Genomic DNA, 16,297 nt, shown 5'->3' with positions numbered 1-16,297 from the left:
ATCGGGATGAGCTGCAAGCCAGGACTGACAGCAGCCCTCCTGCCCAAGATACTTTTGTCTCACTGGTGTAACAGCAGCTGACAGCCCGAACTCTCCTAGATGGCCAGATGTGAAGCACACCTGGTTACTGCTGATAGCCCTGGATCATGCGGAAAGCCTCAGCTGCTCCCTATCAGCAAGGGAGTGTTGGTGCTGTGGCTGTAGCCCTGTGTGGCTCTCAGCAAGAGCTGCTGTAAGGTTAAATGTATCCCAGCAGTGTGGTAGCCCTGAGAAGGTGAGTTTGGTTTGGGGAGGCTGTAAGTGCAAAGGGAGAGTATTTGCTCCGGTTTGTGTGGTGGTTCCTGGAAAGGGAGTTTCCTTGGGCCTGCCATTGCTGGGCTGCACCAAGCGGGTGCACACAGGAGTGACCCCCAAGGGCTGTGCTGTGCTTTGAGGGCACCTGGGCAGGCTCTGCTCTTGGGCTAGGGGCTGAGCCAGTGCCCCTGAAGTCAGGGTGAGATGTGTGTGGTGGCTGTGTGCCTCCCCTGGGGCCACGGGGTGGGTAGAGGAGGTGGGTGCCCAGGAATGCAGTGTGGGACTTGGGGCAGGGCAGCCATGGGCTTTGGCTGTACCCCGTCTGGCTGGGGGGACAGGAGCAGCTCTCATGTGGCTTCTGCCTACCCACAGGATGCTGGAGAAGCACAGAGCAGGGCTGTGTTGGGGATTTCTAGTTCTTCAGGAGCTCAGTGTTTGCTGGTTACTGTCTCTGGTAAAGGGCCAGCATACTGTGGGGTAAGCACCCCAGGAACCCGTCAGTCACCCCATTCCCTGGGTTTCTGGGTGATGGTACTGTCTGGTTTCAGAACGGGGATTTGGGTGTCTGCTGCAGCAAAGCTGGTCCTGCTGCCTGTTTGAGGAGCCAGCAGAGGCTGCAGGCTGTGCTCATTACCTCTTGCCTCTCTGCTTCTTCTAAACCCCTGAAAACCTCCTGGGTTTCTGCCTCCTGATGCCAGAGCACTCCCTGGAACATTGGTGTCAACAGCTTGCAGGGCTGAGAAACTGCTGGAGATGCCTGTTCCTTGGGACGAGGGAGAGACCTTTTCCCGTGGTGGTGCATGGATGAGGATAAGGCATGGAGGTTTTCCCCATGGCTTATCTTCACTAAGCTCCAGTTTTTGACTTTCCATTTGTGTGCTTATTATCTTTCCCCCTCCCTTTCTGAAATGGTTCCATTAGCAGGGTGTCAAAGAAATCTCTTTGAGATAATTATTCTAGATCTCTCTAGTGGATTTGCCACGTGATAGCATGTCTGCATGGGTGTATTAATAGTATCATAATACTGTATATCAGTTTTCATCCCAAAGTGCTTCACATGCTGAGGAGCGAAGCTTAAATAGAAAGATGTGGAAAGGGAAAGTTTCTGTCTCACCTGCCAGACCTCTCAAAGCCATGGGGTGCAAGAAGAGCCTTCTTGATGGTCTTGCACCAAATCTGAGTTTGGCCCACTGAGTCCTGTGGCAGCCCTCCAGGCTGGACCTGCCACCCGGTTCGACCTGTCTCATGCTCTGCACTGCTCTGTTCCTGATGCTGGTTCGTGGTGGGCTCCACGCTTCCGATGCTCTTGCTGCAGCCAGTTGCCTTGCTGAGCTGCAAACAGCAGTCTGCATCCTTCCCCCTTCTTCTCGTTAAGGACATGTGCTGTGGGACTGGCTGTCCCCTCAGCCCAGCAGTGGGGTGCCATGGGGTGTCCCTCGATGATTCCGGGTCAGGAGGTCACTGAAGGTCTGTGCTGGGCACTGCTTGCCAGGGCGGGTGAAGTGGGATCTGTGCTGTCACCTTCCCAATGGCTACTTCCCCCACCCTCACTGGGTGGGTGCCCCCTCCAGGGCCCCTTCTCCAGGGCCACACTTGACTTTGGCTTCCTACTGCTCCTCCTGCACAAGCCTGTGCAAATGGGGAGCACTGCGCTGCACTGGCAATTTGGAGACAGGGATAACCACACTTTAATCTCTCAAGCAGCATCTCCCAACATCTGCCCTTGCGTTTGGGGCTGTGCAGGGTTACTATCACAGGCACAGTTGTATTTTCTCCCAGACACCTTTCACCTTCTCCACAGGCCCCCTTCCCTCCGCACTGCCAGGATCCCTCTTCCTCCCTGCCCTGCCTCTCAGAGAGGCTGGGAATCTGGGAAGGGAGGCCAGCCCTGCACCTGCTCTGGGTGGGCAGCAGATGCCACCAAGACCTGTGGCACAGTGTTGCCTTCCCTGTTAAGAGCAGGGAATGGGGAGAGCCAAGGCGTTGCAGCGGGAGGAAGCCACCCAGGGCAGTGAGCTGAGGGTCGGCCGTGGGCTGTAGGGTGTGTGAGAGACTGTGTAGCCCCACATGGCACAGAGAAGCGTGCACAGGGCTTGCTCCTTGCAGCCTGACATCACCTCTAGCAGTGTAGCAGTCCTCTAAGGATTTGAGGTTTTGATGGAGCAAGAGGCTGCCCTATCCCATCCAGGCAGTATTATCCAAGATGGATGAAACCCATCCTCCATGAATCCTGTCTGGGCTAGAGATGAGGTGAGGCTGCAGGCCTTGCTCTCCTAAGGGCTGGGAGGTCTCTTGCAGGGGGAACAGCTGGTACAAGCTCCTGTGTTTGCAGGAGTCTCCTGCAGAGGTAGGGCATCCAAGCAGGACCAGGGGAAACTTGGCAGCCTGGAAACCACCTGTGTGCCAATGTTTGAGGTCAAAACTACTAGGCTGTAGACATTCATATGAATGAACAACTGCTTAGAGACTTTAGACAGTTGCTTGTCTCAGCAACAACCACGGCCTCACGAGTCCAGCTGGGATCTCCCATCTGCTTCCCCACCCACAGTGGCTTTGGGGAGGGAGCAAAGAGCAGCGGCACTTTGGGGCATTGCACATCACAGGAGGAGCAGGGAGCATGAAGTATGGATTGTTCAAATGTGCAGGTGTGTTTTGACAAGCTGCTGGCCCTCACAGCAGAGCTGCCTTTCCTGGGAAAGTTCTCCTGCAACGGCTCTGCCGCCTTCCGAGGTCTGCTCTGCTCAGGTGTGTGTGGCCAAGCCACCAGCAGCACAGGGGCTGTTCTTCATGGAGAGCAGGGATAATATGCCTGGAGTCACATTAAAGTGTTAAAACTGCAAAGAAAACACAGTCAAGAGGGATTGCTGGTAGGCATGTGCAGAGGGGAACATAGGGTGGCTTTTCCCCCTCCCTTGTCTCCACTCCAGAGGTGCAGGTGAGGCTCCTCACTAGCCTTCTGCTCCCCTGGAAGACTCTGGGTCCTAAATTGCTTAAGACAGTCATGCCCTGGTCCCTGCCTCCTCTCCTCAAGTGATGTGGGTGTGGGCTGATGTCTGCTGGTGGGAGGAGGAGGACCAGGACCCATTGTCAGTCAGGGTTTGATGGGGTTTCTCCAGGCTACATAAAAAGACTCTGCATTTCATTCCAGCTGTCCAGCAATAGAATATATTTAACTTTAAAAAAAAATTATCCACAGTATCAAAACACGAGAAGTCACAATCCAATACTTGGTGATATAAATAGGCATACAAATGGTCCTCAGCAACCCCTTAGTTTGGGCTCCAGTGTGAAAACAAAAGGTGGGCTCACCAGCAGGGTGCAAATGACACAGGTGGGCAGGCCCCTGCTCCCTCCTTCCTAGGGTGGAAAAATCTGATGTACCCATGCATGGCCAAAACCAAGGAGAACATGGACTCAAGCCAGCAATGGAAAACTTATCCCCCTCCCAGCCTCTGGAGCAGTGCCTGTGTCTGTGGGTGGTGAGTGGAAGTGGGGGTGTGGGTCTGGGTGAGATTGCCTGTCAGGTATTTGGGACCTCCAGGCAGTGCTGGTAATGGTGAGTCCCTGTTTTAATCCCAAGCCAAAACGTTCCAGTCCCTCTCACCTGCCTGCTGAAAGCATCCTTAGAGCTGGAAGATGGATTCAGCTACTCTCGCCTTGCCACTCCTGGAGCTTAAGTGAAGCCTTCCACTTCCCAGTGCACCATTCCAGTAGTGGGGATGGGGTGTTGCTGCTTTCCTCTAGTCAGTGGGTGGGTGCAAGAGAAGGAGGACTTGAATTTTAGCTTGGCTTACGAATGACAAGAGGAGGAAGAATAGCTTGTAGGTGGCATGGGCTCTAGTGGGATTCACTGTAATTAAGCCTGGTTCAGCTGGTGGCACTGTGACCTGGGGTTTTGCAGCATGCTGCTCCCACAGGGGGATGGAAATGCTGATTGCCAGTTTGGGAAATAAATTGCAGCACTGCCTCAAAGTGCACTGTGTGTGCAAGTGTGAAGCGAAGTCTGCTAGAAAGTACAGGGCTGTGTTACCACACTGTGGTTAGCAAGCATGTGGGAGAAGCCTCTGCTTTTAACTGGGAGAAATATCAGATCTAGCCAAGCTTATAGGTCTCCTTGAACCTGGACTTTAAATGAACTCTTGGTGGTGTCTTGGAGTGGATGCAGTTTGGGTTGGATAGCAATAAAATACACCCTAGCTGGAGTATATGCACGTATGTGAACTGCAGGGTCATCCCAAAACAAGCAGGAGGCAAGGCAAGGGTGGAATAAAACAGTCCCCCTAAAGAATACTGGGACTGTGACTCTCCAGTCTCCTGTCCACAGAGCTTGGCACAATACTCAAGGCAAGACTATGACAAGGGGCAATTTCCAGTAGAACTGAAAGATCTTTAATAAAATGTGTGACAGTAAACAGATGTAGGGAGGACCATGCAGCTTTGTGTCTTGGGAAGCACAGGATGTGGCACAGATGGGGTCACCTAGCACATCTAAACACTCCCTACCCCATGGCTGCATGCCAGAGCCATTCCCAGCTGACCTTCCCGGCTGCAATTTCCAGGCATGTGTGCCATGGCTGGGAGCGATGCTGAGCTAGTCAGGCAAAGGGCTAGGAGAGTGGGGGTCATCTGCCATAGCACCTTTTCCATGGTAAAGATGGATTTGGCAACACCAACTGGGAAAAAATGTTAATGTGCTCTGTGTTGCAATGGTTGGGCTGACTCAGAATGATGAAACTGGTTTTTGACTGGCCACACATTTCAAACACACATTTGGTTTGGTCCTACCTGGAATTGCTTTCCAATGACTAATCAATCAGCTGTTCAGCCCGGCTGGGTTCAAGTACCATAGAACTATTTCATTAAAGCCCTTTTTTTTTTGGTTTTTTGAGAAACCTGGTTTTCACAATCAGAAAAGAGCAGCAGAAAATTCTGTGTTGCTGACAGATGGGAGTGAAGCAACTGCATTTATTCGTTGTTACCCACTATCACTCTTTAGCTGTAAAACTTGCATCTAAAACATCTAAAGCAGGTGATGGCATTGGGATAGCTGGGTGCCATGCACTTTGGACCAGATGAAGTGTTCGGGGCTGTGACCTCTGGCTGCGCTGGCAAGGAGGCAGGGCTGGTTGGCAGTAGTGGTGTGGCACCTCATGGCACAGCTCCTGCAATCAGGATGAGAGTTATCCAGCCCTGGTGTTGGTGGAGGTGTTGTCCCAGAAGAGGTGGCCTCCCTCTGCAGTGCTTCGGAAAGAGGTGTAAAAGTGCTGGGTGACTAATTTGACCCTGAAGAGAAAGAAAATAATTGCTGATGGGGGAAAGCTCCGAACTGGCACTCATAACTGTGTCTTCACTGCGTGGCTCTTCTCATCAGTCCATGATCTGTGGGCACCACACACACCCCTCCAGCTTGCTGCCAGCTTCCCCACCACGGGCTTACCAGGAGCCCCTCGAGGGGATGGGTCTGCTGTGCCTGTCCCTGGCACAAAGCTCTGGCCTTTTATGAGAGGAGGAAAAACAAGTCACGGTGGAGGGTGTGATATAAAAGATGGGACTGAGCAGAACCCCTTTGTGACCACCAAGGTCCTCCCTTCCAGCTTCCCCAGCCCTGCCCTGGGCTCAGCCTCCGAGCTCACTGCAGCTCCCCAATACTTGCCATGGGGAGACCTGAAACCAGGGTGAGGGGCTCACCACAGTCTGAGGCTGCTGTTCACACCTGGGCTGGGGGGAGCTTGGCAGTGCTAGTTTTAATCAGGACTATTGGAAAAAGCAGAGGTTTTTATCACCGTTATTACTGCTGCGGGGCAGCTTTGGGGAAAATGCAATTTGATGCCTGCTGTCTGATAGCAAGGCCCATCTGTAAAGTTGCTCCTGTCCTAAAGTAGAGAGTGGGAATCTGTCTGCTTCTAATTAAAATAAATTAAGCAAATCACCACAACAGGCAGAAATAAGGCCTTTTGTCCTGGGTGTCATTTGCAGATTTCAGAGTCTCCTCAATGGTGCACTGGGTGTTTTCTTGGCTTCACCAATTTGATAGGAAAGTCAAAAATAAGAAAATTATAGAGCAAAACCTGAAAGTAAATTATAAATCCCTCACCTCTCCTGCGCAGTGCTGCACTGCGGTACCAAACTCCCTCATGCAATAAATGCAGACAGCACACAGACCTAACTGAAGCAATGCTCTCTGGAGACCTGCAGCCATCCCGGGGAGGGCAGCATTTCCATACAAGTCCTTCCTGAAGTAAGCCAGTTCTCCCATCCTCACTAGAGCACAGAGATTGACAGCACCAGTTGTGACCTGGAAGGCCAGCAAAACCCTGGTGATGCTGAGGAGGAGCTAATTCTGCCCCTTTTTGTTCCCAGGGGAGCTTTTGTACAGGTGTTGGGTCTCTGGGATGGGGCATCTGCTGCTGATCTGACATCTGATGCCACACAAGATGTGACTTTTGGCAGTTTAATGCCCAGTGAAAATGCCAGCTTGTTTAACCCTGCCCAGAATGAGGTTTCCCGCACTGCCTGTCCACTACATGTTTAAATCTGTCTTCTAAAAGTGAGTCCACAGGCATCAGAAGAAATTGTTCTTAAACCACACTTGGCTGCTCCTGTTTCAGAGACTCTGCACCCAAAGGCTTTGCCTGGTTTCTTTTATCTGTGACCTGTTATCCATGTCTGCAGAGGCTCCTACACACCCATCCTGACACTGCAGCACAGCTAACTCGATGCTTAGCCAACGTTTGGCATTTGCCCTTGAACCAGCCATTCTGTTTTGGCAAAAGTGAGGGGTAACCATTGCTCTTTGTCCTTGTGTTCGCTGCAGCTGAGCTGGCAAGCTGTTTGGGTGGCTTCTCAAAAGCATTCCCACTGATGACAGCAGCAGCTTGTGAAGGTGTTTTCCAGCTTAGGGGTCCTGTCCTGCCACACATTAGTTGGGACTGTGGATGATGCTTTATCATTTACCCTGGAGGAGGACCTCCTGAGCTGGGAAAGCAGAGAGGTACTGGTGCCTGCTTTCCACAGGCTGTGGGCTCACAGTGAAGTGTGGGCATTGAGCAGGTAGGAAACTTTCTGGGAAGAAAGGTCTTGCATCTCCAGCCTTCAGGAGAGCACCTGGGGCTGTAGGGAGGCTAAGCCATACGTTTATACTAAAACACCAAAGGAGCTTCTTATGCTATCAGCTCCTTGAGGGCATCACCAACACGTGCCCTGCCCAGCGCAGGGCTCTCCTCCAGCCTTGGTGGGCAGCTGTCCTGCCCAGTGCACCCCTGCCATGCCTCTGAGGATTAAACACACAGTGTGGGGAGAACAGCGCTTTCTGCCTAGCAAGAAGACACCCATGCTCAGGGGCACTTGCTGCTGTTTGACAGCCCAAGCTCTCTTTGCAACAGGAGCTGTTTTAGCTCACAGGATCTGCTCTGCATGAAAAATCAAGACCTGTGTTCAAAGCTAACCATCATACCAGAAGAGGCTAGGAGCTTGTAGGGCAGTGGGGTTTGCTGTCACCCCCTTGCCCACTGTCTCTTGGCAGGAGCAGTGGGCTGGAAGTGGGTCTCAGTTCTGCCAGGCTCAGGTGGCTCCCAGTTTTGGCAGTGGGTTTGTATGAAGCTCCTCGGGATGGAAGGACCCTACCTCGGTGCGAGCAGAAGCCTGGTTTTGCCCTGTTTCAGCAGGGCTCCTCCAGCAAAAGTGGAAAAGCAGCCAGGTACTCCCACCAAGCTGAGCTCCTCTCGCCCTGCTTAAATACCAGCCAGGATCAGAGGGGTCACTCCACCTGGATGACCAATGCAACTCTGCACACTGTGTGTTTGAACCAGGAAAACACTGCCCTACCCCATTTGGCCATGGGCCTTCCAACCACAACAGCTGCTGAGCACCTGGTTAGCAGGTCGTGATACTTGAGCTTTGGGCACTTACCCTGGGGAAGCGGAGCTGGGACACTGCTTGAGCCAGGAGCGCACGTCACACTGTAAGGGGATCCATTTCCAAATCATGGAGACACTGCCAGCAAGTCTCTTTCAGAGGGAGGAAAAGCCTTGGGTTTTGGCTCCCCCAGTATTGTTTTACACTAGAAGCTTTTGGCAGTACATGGCTGCACCCGCCACCCTAGAGGAGCTGCGGGGCGCCGGTCCCTTGCTGGATTAAAGTCTCCCCAGGGCTGGTGGGAGGTCTGGTCTTTGCATGGTGGCAGCGGATGGAAGCAGGGGATGCCCCCAGATCACTTCAGGAGTACAATACGATTTACTGCAAGCACGTTTCTCAAGACATCTGTGAGGACAGAACTTCATTGAATATTGTATATACAGACAGCAGAGGAGGCTGTGCTGCTCCACTACTGCAAAGCAGTCAAGGATGGAATCTTGGGGTGGGAAAAAAGTACCACTGGTTGGCTTTTACACACTGTACATATATCTATGAACAGCTCCTTGGCAGCTGATGTTCACAGCCAGTTTCCTTTAACAGTGAGCATAGAAAGGAGGCAAAACGTCTTCAGTGACCTCCCTCCGGGGGGAGAAGGAAAGCAGCATCTCCCACTCCCTCGGTTCAGCTGCCTGCCCAGGTGCATTCTTCGCCAAGGGTGTTTCCTTTTCCTGGCACCGTCCTCCTCCTCCTCCTCGTCTGCTGCCCACCACGTGCTGGCCAGGACCAGTCCCAACCCATGCCGTGCTTGCCTCATCTCCGCTGCTCAGTGGGATCAGTGCAAGTCTCCACCGGCTGCTCTGCATCTCCGCTCCGCTGGACGGGCAGATGAACCAGGTTCAAACAGAAGGAAACAAAACAAAAGGAAGAAGAAGAGAAACAAAGGGTAATAAAAAGGTCCATGGCCCACAGCTGCCAAAGGAAATCTCTCGCCGTGTTTCTCTGACCATACTTGTGCCAGCCACTACAGCTGCTGTGGGATCCCCTGTTCCTTGTAGCCTGTGAGGAGGGAGGGGAAGGGAACATGATTAGAGTTAATTCCTAATGAGGACACTCGGTGAGGCTCAAGAAAGCCACTAGCCTCGTTCACCAGGAGTAGCAAACCATGTGGGAAAATAGGGGGGCTGCCACATCCCCCCTTGTGGCCAGGCTGCCCTGGGAAGCCTCAGCCCAGCAAGCCACCCTGCCCTGCTCTAGCCAACGCCTGCCTGGTGCAGCCACCTTCCTGGGCATGGCCATGTGGATGCTGGCAGCCAGCCCTGCTGCTGCAGCACCCGTCTGGCCCCGGCAGAGGCAGGGGCACGTCCACTTGAAGAGATTATAAAGGTACAGCAGGTACCAGTGGTCACCAATTCCAGTACAACCTATACAATAACCTAAAACTTCTACAGAGCATGTTTTTTTGCAGTGTAGGGGAAATGTATGCCCTTATACCCTGCTCCAGAGATGCTGCTGTTCCCAAGTGCTGACCTGGCACTTTGCTGGTTGTGCATCCGACACATCTCTACTTGTGATCTATGCTTGAACCTTGTCCTTCCAGAGCAGGAGGCTGGCTTCCTCTATCCATCTTTTTGTTCCTATGCTGACTTTTGCTAACAGAGCTCTCCAGCAGCAACCACTTGCACTGCAGTTTGCAGAGGTGAACAAACACCTCTTGGAGAAGAAGCCTTTAATCACAGGCTGACATGTCAAATTTCAAACGCAGACCTCAAGATGCCTCTGTGAGCACTTCCCCTAATGATATTCTCACTGCCTTGTTATCCACTTGCTTTTCTCCAGCCCAGCAGCAATTCAGGTGCTTTTGTTAGGGCACAGTGGCTGTCCAGCAGGCCTGGAGAAAACTGAGCTTTTCAGCAGCAAAACCAATTGCACTGGGAACTGCCTGGAACCCTGTTCCTCCACACCGTCTCCTCTTCCTGCGGCCATGAGGTTTGATGCACCTCCCAACCAAGGTAGCGAAGCCCTTGGGATCCCTGCTGTGTCGCAGCCACATGGATGTTACAAAGCCCAAAGCAGCTTGTCCTGCTGCCCATCACAGCTCCTCGGGGGCCTGGGGTCCAAGCTTATTTACTATCCTGCATATAGTTCTTGAGGGGAGGCTGCAAATCCCACAGGACACAGCTTCTTCTCCCTGGAGGGAGCTAGGGCAGGGAATGGCAATAGGAGAGCACACAAGCTCTTGTGCTGACAGAGGATAATGAGAAAAATACTGGATTTTTTAACACTTTCTTAGGTGGTTGCAGTGACTGCCCCAGAAGCTTTACCTGCTTTTCTTTTAAGAGAAGCTGGGATTGTTTTTATGATAGTATCAATGCAAAAAATCTCCTTATTAAAGAAGCAAACCAACTGTCCTTACGTGCACTGCCTGCCACAGAAAAGATCTTTCAACTTTAAAGATCTGGAGAGGTTTTTTTTCTTATACTAAATAACGTAAGTAGCCTGTCATTTTTATATTTTGAATTTCAAAGAAGTCTGAAATTTCACATCTCAGAAGAATGCTTAACTCTTCAAACACTTTTCATTGATGCTTTTTTAATATTTCTTTCCAACCCTTATGTCAGACTGTTTTAAGTCCCTTAAAAAAACTGAACACAAAATACCAGCAGGTGCCAGAACCCATATCTTTAAGGACTTTTTGCTGAACTAAGAACTGACTCCAGCATATGAACTTTGCTGTATTTTAGAAAAAAATCCACACATTCACCCAGCCTTGGCTGTCTGGACCTCCTGCTGTTAAACAAGCACAAGGGGCAGATTAATGACATTAAACTGCATTGCTGCCCATTGTGTGCAGCTGAACAGAAAGACTCTCATCTCTTTCAAAGAGCATTTTCTAGGGGGCAAAATGAGATTTCTCATGCATTTATGTTCTAAGTGTGAGTCAGCTCTGAAGGCAAGATGAACTGGCTGGAAACCTGTAATATGGGCCTGTCTACAGCATGAGTTTAATTTGTTTAGGGAGCATAGTTAAAAAAAAAACCAAAACAACCCCATGGACCAGAAGGTTGGGGTCTGCCATAAATCTTTATCTAAAGTAAGCAGCTGAGTTATGGTTACAGTAACTTGCTTACACAGCCATGCCTTTTATTGAGACATAAGAAAATTAGGATTAAGCAATCCTTTCAGTCCTGCTATCAGTTTTGAAGCTGGCTGGAAGGCAGTTATAGTGGCCAAGCTTGTGTCTCTCTTTATGTGACCAAAGTAAGCCAAAAAATTACCTGTCCTATGCTAAACCTATTTATTACAATACTTCAGGCTTAACTTATTAAATAGTTTATATATCAAAATAGTTATTGCATTTCTTGCATAGGAGTAGCTATTCTGTATGAAGCAGCTGCACGTTAGTACACCTGCAATACAGCTGAGGTGCAGTTCTGTAGAGCAGACAGCTCTGGGATTGTGATTAAATTGGTCTATGCACAAAGTCACTGATTTAATCAAGCTTACTTGAAATTGCACTTCTTCTGTAAACCACTGCATGTAAGACTGAGGCAAAAAGAACCCAGTCTGTGCACAGCCTGTCCTACCAGGCCTGGGTTCATGCAGAGGGTGGCTTCAGGATGCTCTCAAGGCTGAACCGGGTTCCTGCTGTGCTCCAAGGGTGCCCTTGGGGCAGCCTGAGGGACATCTCAACGGTGTGCAAAGATTTTCAACATCCCTGGGGCTCTGCAGCCACAGGACAGACACAGAGACAGGCGGATACACACACGTAGAGGCACAAGGCTGGACTTGGGCTGGGAGCGGGCAGCACTGGCCAAAGGGAATTCCTGATGGCTTGCCCTGGCCGATGCTCGCTGCTCTCCATGGGGAGCTGCCACAGGGTGTGAGGAGGAGGAAGAGGAAGAACAGAAACAAACTTACCTTGTGAGACTTTGATGGTGAACAAAAGGAGGCAAAGGAACATGAAAGAAAGAGAGAGGGAGAAATGTAACTGTAGATGATATATCTGAAACACATGGAGAACCAGAAAAGAATGAACAAGTTGGAGCTGCAGAATAAACAGAGAACAGCTGCTCTACCATCAGACATTCACAGCAGGGCTAAACATTATTTAAAATCTTTGTATTTGAAGTGGATCATTTCATTTGGGACTCCTGTTTAAAGACGATGGGGAAATTTTCATCTGCTTTCCAGTTCACTGGTCCTGAGCTGGACAGGCTGGCTGGAGTAACACCTCCGAGCAATGCTCACACACTTTCCTCTGTGACACTGGTATTTCATGGGTCTGACTGAAGGCAAACCATTGAAGGATGGCAGCAAACAAGACATCACGGTGTACCAGAGGGCACATGGTGTGCCGTTCACAGTCCGAGAGCTTGGAAAACTACACCCAAAGCCTTTGGCAGTTTTGTTGATGAGTTTGCTTGTGCCTGCAGGTAACTCACAACCACAGCATCCCTCAGCCTGTCTGGGTGCTGCAAACCCTAGTGGTATTTAACATTCCTACAATATTTTAAGAACTTGCCCCACCGCAGCATTTGGTAGGAAACAGCAAAAAAGGGTATTTATTTCAACTATTTTCTTCAGCCATAGTTTGGGGGACAGCTCTATTTAGATTTTTTACAAAAAACATAATAGGTCTAAGCTGGCAATTTTTCCTCAGAATTTCCTTCATCATTTCCTTCTCTCTTCCAGCTGTTATCCTCTGAGTCTCTTAAGTGCCTTCTGTTCCCCTTTCCTTCCCAGGGCAGCCATGTTACCTGCCCTAGCAGGGGCTCTGAAGAGCAGAGGGACTCAGTGATGCTTTCCAAAGTCCCTCAGAGCCCAGGAGTACAGTAACTGTGCAATCATCTGCTGCTGCTCCTGGCAGGGTCTGAGCACTGTAATTAGCAAAGGAGTGACAAGTGGACAGCATGATTACAGGTAAGTTCTCACTACTGGCTGGCAATCAGCCCCTGGGAGTCAGCCGAAGTGAAGCCATGAGTGATGGTGCAGCCAAGCATTCAGAGGCAGTTGTTCATTCAGAGGCCAAAAGCTGAGCTTTTGAGGGCTTCCTTCAGAAAGCAGGCCTGACTTCTTGGCTGTGTTCACTAGGGGCGAAACAATGCCTGGACAAACAGTCCCTGACTTGTGTCCCCTGTGCCACCTCAGTGTGACATTACTATATTATTTCTCTGGCATTTCTGTCAAGAAATGGTACACAACCTGTTATAATGGGCTCTGAGCAGCTAGGGAGTTCCTGGAAAGGCCATTCCACTGTGGTCATTCTGCACAGTGTGGCCAATGAATATGTGTGCTGCGTGGGCTGGGGACAAGGTGTGCCTACAGCAGAGGGAACTTTGCCCAGAAAGCCTTGGGAGGCTTGTTTTCCAATTGGCCTTGGCCAGCTAATTAGCTCTGTTTTGCTTCAGCTCCATGCCTCATCCCTGCAGACATGATGAGGGGTTTGAAGATAGCACAGTGTGGCAGCGCTGCCCAGCCATCACTGAGGACAGCTGGATATTTGCAGCAACCAGGGGAGAGTCCAGATAATTTTTTTTTTTTGCACAATAATTAAGTTCTTCCTTTTAATCTACCTTTGCCTTCAGACAGTGGTACAGTGAAGGACAGTTCCCAAAGCCATATGGCTGCTCAAAGAAGATATCTGTGGCGTCAAATGGGGACAGCTGGCAATTCATTTAAATTAGCAGAGAAAATGCCCCATGCTATGGTGCTGCCAAAAGTAATTAAGTGTGACAGCAAAACTGCATTCAATTAATCTTCCTTCTGGGATATTATTCTGCTAAAGGGCACCATACATGAGATGAGGGCTGGATGGGACCCTCTGAGGTCAGTTGTTCTCTTTCCGTGTCCCACCTTGCTCCTGACAGAAGTCAATCTACTCATTCTTGGAGTCTTCTAGGAACAGAGAGGGCAGATCCTGCCATCCCACCTCTGCAGCATTTTGACCTTACTGGAGGGAAAATGTCTCCTAATTTCCACACAGATCTTTCCTGCTGTTATTTAAGTCTGTCTTAGGCTGAACTGCTGCCCTCTCACATTTACTAGCCTGCTGAACATCTTCATCATCAACATGCCTGCTGTCTTACGGCCCTCTGGACTCTCTTCAGGTTTTCCACATGAAGTACAGACTCCAAAGCTGGCCACAAGCCTCACAGCAGCTTTATGTGTGCAGAGAAAGGTGAGGGGATCAGTTAAATCCCTACAGGCTCTGCTCCTACCTGCCTGGGCGGTGTTTGTTCCCCCCACAGCAATGTACTCGTGTGCCACTTGTGACTCCCTACAGCCACCACATCCTTTGCTGAAAAACAAGTAGTTCCCTGTATTTATGGAGTCAATTAATTCTTCTGTAGAGTCTTGGGCTTGTCTCCACTGAGTAGCACTTACTGTTTTCAGACCATTTCTTCAATTTGCTTGAATCTGGACACTGCCTGTGCTGTGCCAGCTGTCCTCGCAGCCGCTGCTGGTGCGGGGCTGGTGACCCCCTTCTCTGGTCCATCATCAAGCCACAAATTAAAATAATGAGCAGAGCTGGATTCAGGAGGGACCTTTCGACACATCTCTCTTTCTATCTTTCTAGTTCAGGAAAATCCATTTAGAGTCAAGTTCTCAAGTGCATTTTCACTCAGGCCACGTCTCCCTGGCTTGCTGGTAGGAATGCTGTGTGAGATGGCATCAGCACCTGAAGGTTAGAAGGGATGGCTGACTGCTGCCACCACAGACAAAATGAATCTCTCTGCCACAAAAGGGAATCAGTCTGACACAGCTTGCTCTGGACAAACCCAGGTTGACTTTTTGGGGATGTTTTATATTTTCTAAATGCATGCAAGTCACTTACTTGATTACTTCTTCCAGGAATTGAAGTATACCTGGTTGGCCTATAATTCTTCTCCTTTTCCCTCATTAAAGACAGTATGACATTATCCTCAGAACAGATTCCCCCTTTCCATGGCTGAGAATTAGCACTAGAAGATGAAAAGCTGCAACGAGCCTCCTGTTCAAAAGGCATGTGGATGTGGCACTCGGGGACATGGTTTAGTAGTGAACACTGTGGTGATGGGTTAACAGTTGGACTGTGATCCTGGAGGTCTTTTCCAACCTTAGTGATTCTATGATTCTAATCCTCTCCCAACTATCTACCAGTTAACAGACAGGCAGGCCCTAATCCAGGGAGTGAGGCACTCATCCCTCAGGGAAAGCCTGAGTGGAGTCCCTAAGCCTTAGCTCTTTCCCACTCTTCTCCTCACTGCTAGCCCCCACCAGCTTAGACACCACCTGCTATGTCCAGCCTCTAGCCCATCCAAATAGTATGGCACCCTCACAGGGATGCATGGAATAGACCATTTCAAGGCAAGGGAGACTAGAGGTGGCCAGGAGTTTTGTATTTTTTTAACTATTTTCCATCTGCAGATCCAAGTTGCAATGGTGTACCATTTCTGTCCACTGCATCAAATTGCTTGTACACAAGCAAAACCCAGCCAAAGCAAACTGTTTCCTGGCAGTGTTCTTAGATGAAAGACCTTATTTCTTGCATTTCAAACATGGCTTCCTTTTTAAGTTAGTACCTTTTTTTTTTTTTAACATGAAAATAAGAACCACTTTGGGTCTGACAGGGCTGTTTGATCCAGCCAGCAGCAACTGATCACTTCTGTTCTTTGTTTCAATTGAAATTGATTTTTTTTTTTTATTCTCCATCAACCTAGAGCTGCTTTATTTAGCCATTATTTTCTCTGCATGGCAAGTAAACTTAAAACCAGCTATTTAATGAGACAGCAAGAAACTGCCAAGGGCTGCAACTTGTCAGATGATGCTGGTGAACATAAGACGTCTCCTCTCTCCATTCTCTACTACCACCAGAGGGGTGAAATATTGTGCCATGGTTGGGAACCTCTTGACCTGAGCTTTCCCACCACATGCTGCTCACTCACGCTCTGCCTTTCAGACTAGTGGGGTCCAGCCAGATGTGAGGAATAGCTTCTGGGAGATAATTCCAAGCTGTATGGTTTTCCCCAACAATCAAACTGGAAAACCAATACAACCCTCCTAAGCCCAAAACCCTCTACCTGGAGAAGAGGACTATGGAGAAAAGCAAGTCATGATTTCAGATGTAGCTCTTTATCAGGACAGATGCTTTCCTGACTCTCCACAACTG

General features: G+C 49.9%; 1 protein-coding gene across 7 annotated transcripts in view; it reads right to left on the bottom strand.

Moving 5' to 3' along the window:
* Positions 1-3,436: 3,436 nt before the first annotated feature.
* The window catches only part of STUM (stum, mechanosensory transduction mediator homolog), a 48,047-nt gene continuing 35,186 nt past the window's right edge, over positions 3,437-16,297 (bottom strand). Inside the window, exons 3-5 of one of the 7 annotated variants that reach the window (XM_027696510.1) lie at positions 12,067-12,075; positions 8,203-9,204; positions 3,437-5,577 (exon numbers count right to left, since the gene is read on the bottom strand). In XM_027696510.1, the coding sequence (XP_027552311.1) occupies positions 9,170-9,204; positions 12,067-12,075 (44 nt within the window). In that variant the 3' untranslated portion in view covers positions 3,437-5,577; positions 8,203-9,169. Of the gene's footprint in view, positions 5,578-8,202; positions 9,205-12,066; positions 12,076-12,157; positions 15,111-16,297 lie in introns of those variants that run through there. The other 6 variants (XM_027696507.1, XM_027696508.1, XM_027696513.1 and 3 more) reach the window with 6 other exon arrangements.

Source organism: Neopelma chrysocephalum, unplaced genomic scaffold, assembly GCF_003984885.1.
Source record: "Neopelma chrysocephalum unplaced genomic scaffold, ASM398488v2 Primary Assembly neopelma1_108, whole genome shotgun sequence".
Lineage (NCBI taxonomy): Eukaryota > Metazoa > Chordata > Aves > Passeriformes > Pipridae > Neopelma > Neopelma chrysocephalum.
Note: the sequence above shows the minus strand (reverse complement) of the source record. Positions and strands in the feature narration are given on the sequence as shown.